Genomic DNA, 14,535 nt, shown 5'->3' with positions numbered 1-14,535 from the left:
CGCCCACCCTCTGCATCTTCTCTTCCCAATGCAGCTGTCCTTGACCCAGAGTGACATCAGCCATATTGGCTCCATGAGAGTGGAGGGCATCGTCCACCCAACCACAGCTGAAATTGACCTCAAGGAAGATATAGGTAAGGTTCTGAGATTTCGGGAGAGGTGCCATAGAATAGCTACGGTTCTGGCAAGTTCTCGTGAAGTCGGTCATTGTCAGCTGGATGGCCCCTGCTTGGCGGACCGTTTCAATCAAGCTCCGCCTTCGTGTGTAATTGAACAGCATTACTAGAGAAAAACTAATTTTGTTTGAGGTCTGCAGATATTTTTGACATTTTTATTGAAGTATTATACACAAACAGATCATTAATGCACAGCTTGATGAATTTTTCTCCAAGCGAACAAAACTGGGACCAGCACCTTGATCATGAAACAGAACCTTACCAGCACCCCACAAGGCCTCTCATCCCTCGTCCCGGTCACCATTCTCTCCAAGGGTAACCACTATCCTGTCTTCCGTTTTTTTAATTTTTGGCTGCGCCTCGAGGCATGTGGGATCTTAGTTCCCTGACCAGGGATCGAACCCATGCCCCCTGCAGTGGAAGCACCGAGTCTTAACCACTGGACCACCAGGGAAGTCCCCACCACTATCCTGTCTTCTAACAGCACAGAGGGGTGTCATCTGTTTCTGATTTTATATAAATGAAATCATGCAGTATGTCTCCTTTTGTGTCTGTCTCCTTTTGCTTAACTTTGTGAAATCAACCCATGTTGTTGAGTGTGGTTGCAGTTCATTTTCTTTACTGTACAGTATTCCACTGTAGGAATATAACACAGTTTGTTGATCCATTGTACCATTGATGGCACTGGGGCAGTTTCCAACTTGGGCTGTAATGAGTGGTGTTACTCTAAATATTGTTGTACATGTTTTGCATAAACCTCTACATATATTTTAAGCTGAAATACTGAGAACACCATTGGTAAAAAGGAAATGGACATCTGGAAAAAGTTAGGTGGTCTGTAAGGCTATACACTGAGTTCTTTCACCAGTGGATTGCCACCTGTCCCGTGAGTGGTGGAGGGATCTGTTACTAGGCTAGGTGGAGGAACCTGGAGGCTAAGCTTCCAGGCACTAGAAATAATAATAAGACCATTTAGTCACCATCTCACTAATTTTTACAAAACAGAAATGGTCAAAGAAAGGGTTTTGTCCCTGGGATACAGGGCTTGCTTCTGAGGTAGGTGATTTGGGGCCAATGCTAGCAGCTCAGCCCTGGATGGTAGCTGCCAGGCTCACCTGTGCTTCCCCCTTGGCATCAGAGGCCACTTGCTTTGCTGAAAAGGAAATAAGATAGCACTGGGTGGGGGAAAACAAAAACAACAAACAAACAAAAAACAGTATTACAGAGAAAGAGGATTTCTCTGGCACACAAACAGATGGTGAAAATTCTTCTACTCTTCAAACCCAGCCCAGGCCCTACCAACTGCCCTCAACTCCCTCTGTGTGGAAAGACTCACCCTCGTGCCCTTAATCTTGAGCTCTGTTTTGAAGTGTGTTCTAGCTTCTCTCAAAACAAGTTTATCTTTTAAAGCTTTACCTTCTTTATCATTTCTATAGTATTTGCATTTTTATATCAGGAAAACTATAAAGATATTTCTATTTTTTAAAGGGTGGGTGATGGTAGGATAGGAAACACACTGGCATTGAAGTAAAAACTCGAGGTCAGATCCCAGCCTCAGTGGAGGTTCTGGAGCCAGTGTGGGTCTATGCCCTGGATTTAGCTGTGTGACTATAGGCAGTTTTCTTAACCTCTCTGAACCTCAGTTTCCTCACGTGTGAGGATAACAATAGTACGTGTCTCATAGAGGTGCTATGAAGATTAAATAACATAATACAAAGAGGGAGCTTAGCACAGTGTCAGGCTCATAAGCATTTGATAAATGATAGTCTCCTTCATGGTTGCAGAGTTGTTAGAAGGGGTCCCTCCCATCATGATTCCGTTCTCCACTACTGTCGCCCAAACCAATCTCCCCATGCAGATAAGGCCCTGATTTATTTTTTTAAGACATTATAAGTTATTACAGAAAAGTTCAAGCCTACAGAAAAATAGCAGAAGAGTGTAATGAAACCCTACACACCCCATTGCAATCATCATCTACCCATGACCAAGTTCGTTTCAGCTCTACCCCCGCCCACATTCCCCCCACACATTACTTTACCTGTGAATATTTCAGAATGACAAGGGCTATTTTTTTACAACATACCACTATCACAACTAAAAAAAATTAAATTAATATCTTCAAATATCCAGTGTTCAAATTCCAACTGCATCATAAATGTCAATTATTTTAAATTTGTTTATTTGATTCAGGCTCCAATAAGTTCACACGTTACAATTGGTTGATAAGTCGCTTATAACCCATTGGATCCCCCTTTGTCTCTCTCTTTTTTTCTTAGTGATTTATTTGTTGAAGAAGCTGGGCCATTTGTCCTGTAGGGTTTCCCACAGTCTGAATTTTGTTGATTCCATCCTCCTAGTATCATTAAACATGTTTCTTCTCTGCTTTTCTTATAAGTTGGTAGTTGGATCCAGAGGCTTAATTAGATTCAGGTCCAAATACTTTTAGCGAGACTACTTGGGCAGTGATGGAACGTTCTCCCATCAGGAGCCCCACTCTCTCACGATGCTCCTTCTCTAGTTCTGTCCATTCGTTAGGGGTTGCAAAGGGGAGATATTCTAATCCTAGATATTCTAATTCCTTCTTCACTTCTTCACTGGAGGCTTCCGCACAGGGGAAGTCCCCTCATCAACTCTACAGGCTACTTTATTCCTAAATGTCTTCAGGGAAGAGGGTGGGCTCACCTTGATTTTTACATGGTCCCATTTGCCCTCTGAAAGCAGAGCACAGCAGCCTAGACCTGTTTGCCCTGCTTCTCACAGTGAACTTGGCTACCAGCTTCAGCTACTTGGCCTTCTCCAGGCTTCTGTGACCCAGCAGATGGAAACTGGCCAGGGGTCTGAGGGGCAGAAAGGAGACTTAGAGGCACTTGCCATAGCCTGCGATCACCATAACCAAATTGTGTCGTTGAAACCCAAGCACATTAATGGAGAAACCCCTCCACCCCGGCCTCAGTGGAGAGTGATTGCTGGAATCAGTATTTTTCCTAAGTGATCTGCACATCGTACTGTGCCCCTCCAAATATACTTGAATGTCTGAGTGTGGAGTGGGGAAGCTCCCTCACTCAGCCTCTAGGGAAGCCTCTGAACTGAATAATAATAAACAATAATCACCATCATCATCTGGATAATTACAACAACAAATAATAATAACCACAGAGAGAGAGCTGAGACTTGCCCCCGACATCCAGTTCACCAAAGTCATTTGAAGATGAAAATGCATGAGAGGAAATACCTCATCTCCCACCCAAGAGCAGCAGTCATCCTGGTCTGGACAAAACACCCACATGTCATCTCAGGGGCATGAGGGTCCCCTGGTGCACATAAGTGGGGCTCCTGCTGTGCTGGAGGTGGAGTCCTGCCATCTCCTGGGGGTTCCACTTGGCCTCTCTAGAAGCACAACCCTGAAATATGGCGTAGAGAATTGTCCTACCATCAAAAACTCGAGGGATTTCCCAGCAGAAATGTCCTTAGAGATTAGCCTTGCAAAGCTCTGCATTTTCCACTGGAAACCGAGGCCCAAGTTGGGGGAACAACATTCCAGGCTGCCCCGGGTCTGTGTCTGTCCTTCGGCCCCAGGGACTTATAACGCATAGGTGGTGGTGAGATGGGAACAGAACCCCAGAGCTCTCCACTCAGAGGTTCCTGCTAAGCCATCTGTCACCCGGGGCCTGCTCCCCACCCCGCAGCAACAAGGTGGTGGCTGCATCCCCAAGGGTGGCTCTGGGACCCGGCTTAGGAGCTGGTGACGAGAGGCAGGCTGCAGCGTCTGTGAGATCCCCCCTCAGTGTGGAGTGCTGCCATCAAATCAAGACACTGAATTTAATCAGTACTACACGGGTACCCAACCCAGAGATCAGAACACCAGAGCCTCAATTTTTTGAAAAGATCACTTTAGGGTTCGTGTCATGAGACTGCCTTATGGCCAAATCACCCCCTAAAAGGGTCCTTTAACGAGTGTCCATGGAATATGTCAATTGCCAACAATATAACTAGCACTGCTGATGGCCTTTGATAGTACTCACAATGGTATAACCTCTTCTCCCATTTTATGCCTCTCCTTATGTTTTTTCTTATGCTTCCTTTTTGCTTTCAAGAGGGATCCATCTTTTATATCTCCAGTATCGTTTTCCTCTTCAGTAGAGACTTCTAATTCTAAATTAAATATCAAGTTAAGAAATAAAGACATAAGTTAAGGAAAATGAAAATCTTATTTATCTAACCCTAACCTTAAAGTTATAAATACCTTTGCTTTCTTTGCAAACTTTTTTTTTGGCCATGCTGTGCAGCTTGTAGGATCTTAGTTCCCCGACCTGGGATTGAACCCAGGCCCTGGCAGTGAAAGCGCCAAGTCCTAACAACCGGACTGCCAGGGAATTCCCTCTTTGCAAACTTCTGAAGCTTCTTTTCTTTTTTTTTTTTTTTTTAATTAATTTATTTTTGGCTGTGTTGGGTCTTCATTTCCGTGTGAGGGCTTTCTCTAGTTGTGGCAAGCGGGGGCCACTCTTCATGGCGGTGCGCGGGCCGCTCACTATCTCGGCCTCTCTTGTTGCGGAGCGCAGGCTCAGTAGTTGTGGCTCACGGGCCTAGTTGCTCGGCGGCATGTGGGATCTTCCCAGACCAGGGCTCGAACCCGTGTCCCCTGAATTAGCAGGCAGATTCTCAACCACTGCGCCACCAGGGAAGCCCCCTGAAGCTTCTTTTTTATTGTTGTCTTTTTGGGTCATTTTTTTCTAAATAGATCTTTATTGGAGTATAATTGCTTCACAATACTGTGTTAGTTTCTGTTGCACAACAAAGCGAATCAGCCATATGCATACACATGTCCCCATATTCCCTCCCTCTTGAGCCTCCCTCCCATCCTTCCTATCCCACCTCTCTAAGTCATCGCAAAGCACCGAGCCTATCTCCCTGTGCTATGCTGCTGCTTCCCACCAGCCAAGTATTTTACATTCAGTAGTGTATATATGTTGATGCTACTTGCACTTCGCCCCAGCTTCGCCCTCCCATCCCGTGTCATCAAGTCCATTCTGTATGTCTACCTCTTTATTCCTACCCTTCAACTACGTTCATCAGTACCATTTTTTTTTTTAGATTCCACATATGTGCATTAGCATATGGTATTTGTTTTTCTCTTTCTGATTTACTTCACTCTGTATGACAGACTCTAGGTCCATCCACCTCACTATAAATAACTCAGTTTCGTTTCTTTTTATGGCTGAGTAATATTCCATTGTATATATGTGCCACATCTTCTTTATCCATTCATCCGTCAATGGACACTTAGGTTGCTCCCATGTCCTGGCTATTGTAAACAGTGCTGCAATGAACATTGTGGTACATGTCTCTTTTTGAACTATGGTTTTCTCAGGGTATATGCCCAGTAGTGAGATTGCTGGGTCATATGGTAGTTCTATTTTTAGTTTTTTAAGGAACCTCCATACTGTTTTCCATAGTGGTTGTATCAATTTACATTCCCACCAACAGTGCAGGAGGGTTCCCTTTTCACCACACCCTTTCCAGCATTTATTGTTTCTAGATTTTTTGATAATGGCCATTCTGACCAGCGTGAGGTGATACCTCATTGTGGTTTTGATTTGCATTTCTCTAATAATTAGTGATGTTGAGCATCTTTTCATGTGCCTCTTGGCCATTTGTATGTCCTCCTTGGTAAAATGTCTATTTAGGTCTTCCACCCATTTTTTAACTGGATTATTTGTTTTTTTGATATTGAGCTCCATGAGCTGTTTATATATTTTGGAGATTAATCCTTTGTCTGTTGTTTCATTTGCAAATATTTTCTCCCATTCTGAGGGTTGTCTTTTTGTCTTGCTTATGGTTTCCTTTGCTGTGCAAAAGCTTTTAAGTTTAATTAAGTCCCATTTGTTTATTTTTGTTTTCATTTCCATTACTCTAGGGGGTGGGTCAAAAAAGATCTTGCTGTGGTTTATGTCAAAGAGTGTTTTTCCTATGTTTTTCTCTAAGAGTTTTATAGTGTCTGGTCTTATATTTAAATCTTTAATCCATTTGGAGTTTTTTTTTGTGATGTTAGGTAGTGTTCTAATTTCATTCTTTTACATGTAGCTGTCCAGTTTTCCCAACACCATTTATTGAAGAGGCTGTCTTTTCTTCATTGTATGTCCTTGCCTCCTTTGTCATAAATTAGGTGCCCATACGTGCATGAGTTTATCTCTGGGCATTCTATCCTGTACCATTGACCTCTATGTCTGTTTTTGTGCCAGTACCATATTGTCTTAATTACTGTAGCTTTGTGGTATAGTTTGAAGTTGGGGAGACTGATTCCTCCAACTCTGTTTTTCTTTCTCAAGATTGCTTTGGCTAGTCGGAGTCTTTTGTGTTTCCATAAGAATTGTAGGGCTCCCCTGGTGGCACAGTGGTTGAGAGTCCGCCTGCCGATGCAGGGGACACAGGTTCGTTCCCCAGTCCGGGAAGATCCCACATGCCGTGGAGCGGCTGGGCCTGTGAGCCATGGCTGCTGAGCCTGCGTGTCCAGAGCCTGTGCTCCACAATGGGAGAGGCCACAACAGTGAGAGGCCTGTGTACCACAAAAAAAAAAAAAAGAATTGTAAAATTTTTTGTTCTAATACTGTGAAGAATGCATTGGTAGTTTGATAGGGATTGCATTGAATCTGTAGATTGCTTTGGGTAGTATAGTCATTTTCACAATGTGGATTCTTCCAATCCAAGAACATGGTATATTTCTCCATCTGTTTATGTCATCTTTGATTTCTTTCATCAGTGTTTTACAGTTTTCTGAGTACAAGTCTTTCGCCTCCTTATGCAGGTTTATTCCTAGGTATTTTATTCTTTTTGTTGCAGTGGTAAATGTGAGTGTTTCCTTAATTTCTCTTTCTGATTTTTCATTGGTGGTGTATAGGAATGCCAGAGATTTCTGTGCATTAATTTTGTGTCCTGCAACCTTACCAAATTCCTTGATTAGTTCTAGTAGTTTTCTGGTGTCATCTTTAGGATTTTCTATGTATAGTGTCATGTCATCAGCAAACAGTGACAGTTTTACTTCTTCTTTTCCAATTTGTATTCCTTTTATTTCTTTTCCTTCTCTGATTGCTGTGGCTAGGACTTCCAGACTATGTTGAATAAGAGTGGCGAGAGTGGACATCCTTGTCTTGTTCCTGATCTTAGTGGAAAAGCTTTCAGTTTTTCACCCTTGCGTATGATGCTTGCTGTTGGGTTTGTCATATACATTTATATGTTGAGTTAGGTTCCCTCTATGCACATTTTCTGGAAAGTTTTTATCATAAGTGGGTGTTGAATTTTGTCAAAAGCTTTTTCTGCATCTACTGAGATGATCATATGGTTTTTATTCCTTAATCTGTTATTGTGGTGTATCACATTGATTGATTTGCGTATATTGAAGAATCCTTGCATCCCTGGGATAAATCCCATTTGATCATGGTGTATGATCCTTTCAATGTGCTGTTGGATTCTGTTTGCTAGTATTTTGTTCAGGATTTTTGCATCTATGTTCATCAGTGATATTGGTCTATAATTTTCTTTTTTCTGTGATATCTTTTTCTGGTTTTGGTATCAGGGTGATGGTGGCTTCGTAGTATGAATTTGGGAGTGTTTCTCCCTCTGCAATTTTTTGGTAGTGTGAGAAGGATCAGTGTTAGCTCTTCTCTAAATGTTTGATAGAATTTGCTTGTGAAGCCATCTGGTCCTGGACTTTTGTTTGTTGGAAGATTTTTAATTATAGTTTCAATTTCGTTACTTGTGATAGGTCTGTTTATATTTTCTAATTCTTCCTGGTTCAGTTTTGGAAAATTGTACCTTTCCAAGAATTTGTCCATTTCTTCATGGTTGTCCATTTTATTGGCATCTGGCTGTTTGTAGTAGTCTCTTATAATCCTTTGTACTTCTGCAGTGTCAGTTGTGATTTCTCCTTTTTCATTTCTAAATTTATTGATTTGCGTCCTCTCCCTTTTATTCTTGATGAGTCTGGCTAAGTGTTTATCAATTTTGTTTATCTTCTCAAAGAACCAGCTTTTAGTTTTATTGATCTTTGCTATTGTTTTCTTTGTTTCTGTCTCATTTATTTCTGCTCTGACCTTTATGATTTCTTTCCTTCTACTGATTTTGGGTTTTCTTTGTTCTTCTTTCTCTAGTTGCTTTAGGTGTAAGGTTAGACTGTTTATTTGAGATTTTTCTTGTTTCTTGAGGTGAGATTGAATGGCTATAAACTTCCCTCTTAGAACTGCTTTTGCTGTGTCCCATAGGTTTTGTGCTGTCATCTTTCATTGTCATTTGTTTCTATGTATTTTGTTATTTTTTCTTTGATTTCTTCAGTGATCTCTTGGTTATTTAGTAGTGCACTATTGGGCCTCCATGTATTTGTGTTTTTTACATTTATTTTTTCTGTAATTGATTTCCAGTCTCATAGCATTGTGTTCAGAAAAGATGCTTGATACGATTTCAATTTTCTTAAATTTTCCAAGGCTTGATTTGTGACCCAAGATGTGATCTATCCTGGAGAATGTTCCATGTGCACTTGAGAAGACAGTGTATTCTGTCACTTTTGGGTGGAATGTCCTATAAATATCAATTAAATCTATCTGGTCTGTTGTGTCATTTAAAGCTTGTGTTTATTTATTTTCTGTTTGGATGCTCTGTACATTGGTATAAGTGGGGTGTTAAAGTCCTCTACTATTACTGTGTTACTGTTGATTTCTCCTTTCATGGTTGTTAGCATTTGCCTTATGTATTGAGGTGCTCCTATGTTGGGTGCATAAACATTTATAATTGTTATATCTTCTTCTTGGATTGATCCTTTGATCATTATGTAGTGTCCCTCCTTATCTCTTGTGACAGTCTTTATTTGAAAGTCTATTTTATCTGATACTAGTATTGCTAGTATCAGATACTAGCAATATCAATCCAGCTGTGATTAACATTTTGGGGAAGTAACTCCTATGATACATTAGAAGCAATATAAAATAAAATAAAATATTAAATAATTCTTTAAAACAAAAGAGTTTGCTAAAATCTAAGTCCCACTGGACAGAAGCCCAGGGACTCCTGTCACCAGTGACCACTGGTAAACAGGATTTCAATTGCAAAGTTTGATTCCTACTTTCTCAGCAATTGTTTTAAGACCTAGTAAAACTCTGTCAGTGTAATTAATGACTGAAAAGAGCAACCACAATGGATTTCCATTGTTTCCTTCACAGGTAAGGCCTTGGAAAAGGCTGGGGGTAAAGAGTTCTTGGAAACAGTAAAGGAGCTTCGCAAGTCCCAGGGCCCTTTGGAAGTAGCTGAAGGTAAGTGTGGAATCAGGCCATGTTCCCTGCATAGCCTCACCACCTTCCCCTCCAGCATGACATGCTTCACGCACATTCAGTTTGCAGAGCAAAAGACGCCATAACCAATCAAGAAGCTATTTTAGCATCTCTCAGATAATTTGAGCAGGCCTGCATAGATCATTTCATACACTTTGGGGACTATAAAGTGTCTGGATAGTTCAAGCCAATTTGCATCCCAGCTCACCCCAAAATGGTCTAGAGCAATTGGGCAACTTTGTGTGTGTGTGAAAAATACACATGACAAAATTTACCATTGTAACCTTCAAACATTGTACAATGTGGTGGCATTGAGTACACTCAGTGCTGTTCTCCATCACCACTATCTAGTCCCAGAACTTTTTATCACCTTCTGTGGAAACCCCACACCCATCAAGTAGTCACATCGTCCCTCCCCCAACCCCTGGCAACCACCAGTCCGCCTTCTGTTTTGATGGATTTGCCTCTTCTGGATGTTTCATGTAAGTGGAATCGTATAAATATGTGATCTCCTGTGTCTGGCTTCTTTCACTTAAAATGTTTTCAAGGTTCATCCATGTTGTACCGTGTATCAGCACTTCATTCCTTTCTATGACTGAATACTATTCCATTTGTTTATCCATTCATCATTTGGGTTGTTTCCACCTTTGGCTCTTGTGAATAGAGCTGCTCTGAACATTTGTGCACAGGTTTTTGTTTGAATGCTTATTTTCAAGAATATTGGGTAATTTTTTGACAGGCGGGCCCAACTTCAGATCGATGTCCCCACCCACCTCCAGGGACCATCTAGTCAGTGCCAAGTGCTGCCCTGGTGCTGGGGCTCCAAAGACAAATAAAACCCATTCCTGCCCTCAAGCACTGGACAGTCGAGGAGAAGAAACAAACACATAAGTGGGGCACAGAGAGGGAGCCATGCTCTCTGCTTGGGGGAGTTGGGGAGGTGCCAGGGAGGATACAAGACCTGTGTGTGAGAAGGCTCAGTCAGGAGCAGCAGGGAGAAAGAGAGGAATAGCGGCCAGAGATGAGCCTTGCCCTTGGGCTGTGCTAAGGGTCTGGATTTGACCCTATACAGATGAGAGTAGGAGCTGGGGAATGTGATGATCAGATTTGATAGTTAGAAAAGTAATGGGGCTTCCGGTCAAGACAGAACATGAGTCCGCACTTTACAGTCTGCACATACCACTCCCCATACGATGACAGACAGAATTTCCTTTCTAAAATTTTAAGACAGAGCCACACTGAAATATAAAATAAATATCCAGGACTTCCCTGGCAGTCCAGTGGTTAAGATTCTACACTCCCAATGCAGGGAGCACGGGTTCGGTCCTGGGTCAAGGAACTAAAATCCCATGTGCCGCACGGCGTGGCAAAATAAATAAATAAATAAACATCCATGTGGACAGAGAAGAGCTGCAGGCAGCAGCAGCAGGGGGACGTGGAAGCTGCGAGCTGGGCTCCAGGTCTGGTAACATGCAGAGCCATCAGGAGGTCAACTCTTACCTGCTGATGGGAACGGAGTCACCTCATGCTTGGAGGGGACCAGAGCCAGGCTCGCTGCTCAAAGCAAGGGCTGGATGCAACTCCCAAGCTCTTACAGGAAGCCAAGGCTCTGACCGCCACCCAGGGCTATGGCTCGTGTGAACTCTGTTTTCTAGAGTAGCAGAAGGGAGCAGAGAGCCCCTCGCCCAGGCCCAGGGCCACGTGGCCCACTGGCTCAGTGTCTGGATCTACCGCCTCCCCTATATGACCATGAGACAGAGCCCTGAATCATCCTTGTAGGACAGGATCCTAACTGCGGGGGTCTTGCAAACTGCCTGATGGGGTGGGAAGGAGAGAAAAATAGCTTCTCTACATAGAGTGACAGCCTCCAACACGCTTCTAAACAGTTCCAGAGGCAGAAAATAGGAGGTAGAGAGGCAATATGTGAAAAGATGAAGAGATACAAACTACTATGTGTGAAATAAATAAGCTACAAGGATATATTGTACAACACAGGGAATACAGCCAACGTAGCCAATATTTTATAATAACTTTAAATGAAGCGCAACCGATACAAATTTTGAAGCACTACGTTACGCACCAGAAACTAACATGTTGTAAATCGACCATCCCTCAGTTTAGAAACAAACAAAACAGATCCTGGCTGAGAACTTTCCAGAATGAAACCCACGAGTCCTCAGGTTGAAAACACTGAGTATATGAAATCAAAATAAATCCAAATCCTGGCCCATCAGGATTCCCCTGGCAGTCCAGTGGTTAGGACTCCACGCTGTCACTGCTGAGGACTCGAGCCCAATCCCTGAGCAAGATCCTGAAAGCCACGCGGTGTGGCTAAACCAAAACCAAACCCCCAAAACACCAAACAAAACCTGGCCCATCGTGGTGACGTCTCTAAAGTTGAAAAATCAAGAGAAACCTGAAAAGCAACCCGACGAAAGGCAGAGTGTTTGTAAAAATGGTTCTCTTGACAGCCGACTTCTCGTCAGCAACAAAGGATGCTTGGAGACAGAAAAGAAGTATCTTCAAAGCACCGAGGGGAAAAACTGTCAACTAAGAAGTCCATGTATTACTTTGTTATTATTCAACAGGGAGGATGAAAGATGCAGAATTACAGACATGCAAAAATTGAGTCGGAAGCCCTCAGACTCTTGCTGAAAGGACCACAGAGGCCTCACTGGGAGAAACAGAAGTGAATCCAGAAGGAAGGAGAGGGCTGTAGGAAACAAGCAGGAGCTAAGAAATCGGGGCATATCTGTCAGCTCTAAGTATCCATGGCCCTGGGGCCAAACAGTGGTAGCTCCCTGGGAAGAAGGGATTGGTGAGGGTGAATCTGTAAAAGGGGAGACAGTTCATCAGGGTCTAACACCATATTTCATTTAATTTCAAAACACCATCCGTTGTAAGATATGCCCTTATTGTAAGAAAGAATAAATTTCCAAGATGGAGTGTCCAGTAGGAGACCCCACACAAAGCCAGGACACATTCAGTTTAAGAGCTAGCAAGACATGAACCACCACGCAGAAAGGGCAGCAAGTACCTTTTTTTTTTCTTAATAAATTTATTTACTTATTTTTGGCTGTGTTAGGTCTTCATTGCTGGGCGCAGGCTTTCTCTAGTTGCGGCGAGCAGGGGCTACTCTTCCTTGCTGTGCGCAGGCTTCTCACCGCGGTGGCTTCTCTTGTTGCAGAGCATGGGCTCTAGGAACGCGGGCTTCAGTAGTTGTGGCTCGCATGCTCTAGAGCGCAGGCTCAGTAGCTGTGGCACACGGGCTTAGTTGCTCCGTGGCATGTGGGATCTTCCTGGACCAGGGCTTGAACCCATGTCCCCTGCATTGGCAGGTGGATTCTTAACCACTGTGCCACCAGGGAAGCCCCAAGTACCTGTCTTGACCTTGGCATTGGGTGGACAGAGGGGGGACAAAAAACCTCACTAGGGAACTTGAACCACAAGCTGGTACTCCTGTGGATTTGCAGCCGAATCCACTGCGGCCCAAAAACTTCAATCAGGAAAGTTAGTGGGACATGACCTGGGTATGGTAGGGTCCCCAGGTGACATAGAAGTAAATGCAACTTCCCTCTGGAAGAACTCATCTCAGTCCAAGCCCACAGCCATTGTAAAATGCATCCTGATTCCAGCCAGGAAGGTGGATGGGACAGGGGTGGGAGGTGGCGGTAGAAATGAAGCAGATGGGCCTGGAATGAGACAAGTCAGAGGAAACCGACAGGTGGTGCCGGCGACAGAGATGGAGAAAGGGGAATCAGGCTTCGGGAGCAAATGATGATTTTCTTGGGCACAGGTTGGACCTGGGGCACCAGCAATGTCACTGGTAAGCAGCTGGTGAAAACTGAGGACAAAAATGGTTTGCAGATGGCTGTTTAAAAGACAGGGCCAAGCACGTCGGGCAGCAGAGAGAAGAGCACCGGACCTCGGCGGGCAGGGGGAAGAGGGGCTGTTGCAGGAACCTGAGACAGGAGGAAAAGCACAGTGTCGCGGAGACCAAGGATTAGCAGCAGCGGCTTCCCAGCCAGACAAGGGGCCACCCCACAGTCCCCTTCGCTGTGGTGACCCTGAGAAGGTGGGCTCGCCTGAGGAAAGGTTCTGGAGGCCCTTTGCAGCTGCACTGCCATCCTCAGAGCATGGTCCTCACCAGGTGACATCACATCACATAAAGAGTATTAGCAGATGCTTCTACCAAATATCAGTGTCCCAAGCCCCGAGATCACTTGACCTTGACCTTGGCACCTGTAAAGAACACTATAAATTCTTACAACTACAAGCCAATGTTTCCATTTCCAGTTGCCATGGAAATACTTTGTTTTAGGCTGACGTGCTATCATGGACTACCCTCAAAATCTAGTGTAAATAGCGGGCGTCAGAAGGATGAGAAGGCGTGCCATTTTTTTCCTGATTAAATGTTTGACTTAACATTGCCGTTAGTGGTATATTCCTCTTATTTAAAATGACTTTAGGGTTTCCCTGGTGGCGCAGGGCTTAAGAATCTGCCTGCCAATACAGGGGACACGGGTTCAAGCCCTGGTCCAGGAAGATCCCACGTGCCACGAAGCAACTAAGCCCATGCGCCACAACGACTGAGCCTGCCCTCTAGAGCCCGTGAGCCACAGCTACTGAGCCCGCGTGCCACAACTCCTGAAGCCCATGCGCCTAGAGCCCGTGCTCTGCAACAAGAGAAGCCACTTCAATGAGAGGCCTGCGCACGGCAAGGAAGAGTAGCCCCTGCTCACCGCAACTAGAGAAAGCCCACGCGCAGCAACAAAGACCCAATGCAGCCAAAAATAAAATAAATAAATTTATTTAAAAAAATAAACTGACTTTAACATTAAAAAGAATACCATTCAAGGGCTTCCCTGGTGGTCCAGTAGGTAGGACTCCACACTCCCAATGCATGGGGTCCGGGTTCGATCCCTGGTCAGGGAACTAGATCCCACGTGCCACAACTAAGACCCGGCACAGCCAAATAAACAAATAAATGTTAAAAAAAAAAAAAAAAAGAATACCATTCAGCTGGTAACATGATCATTACCCGG

General features: G+C 43.8%; 1 protein-coding gene across 1 annotated transcript in view; it reads left to right on the top strand.

The window, feature by feature from the left end:
* The window catches only part of MACROH2A2 (macroH2A.2 histone), a 54,611-nt gene that overhangs the window by 35,013 nt on the left and 5,063 nt on the right, over positions 1-14,535 (top strand). The window contains exons 6-7 of the mRNA XM_065894045.1: positions 35-134; positions 9,383-9,472. Coding sequence (XP_065750117.1) covers positions 35-134; positions 9,383-9,472 — 190 coding nt within the window. The remainder of the gene's footprint in view (positions 1-34; positions 135-9,382; positions 9,473-14,535) is intronic.

This window comes from Phocoena phocoena, chromosome 16, assembly GCF_963924675.1.
Source record: "Phocoena phocoena chromosome 16, mPhoPho1.1, whole genome shotgun sequence".
Taxonomy (NCBI): domain Eukaryota; kingdom Metazoa; phylum Chordata; class Mammalia; order Artiodactyla; family Phocoenidae; genus Phocoena; species Phocoena phocoena.
Note: the sequence above shows the minus strand (reverse complement) of the source record. Positions and strands in the feature narration are given on the sequence as shown.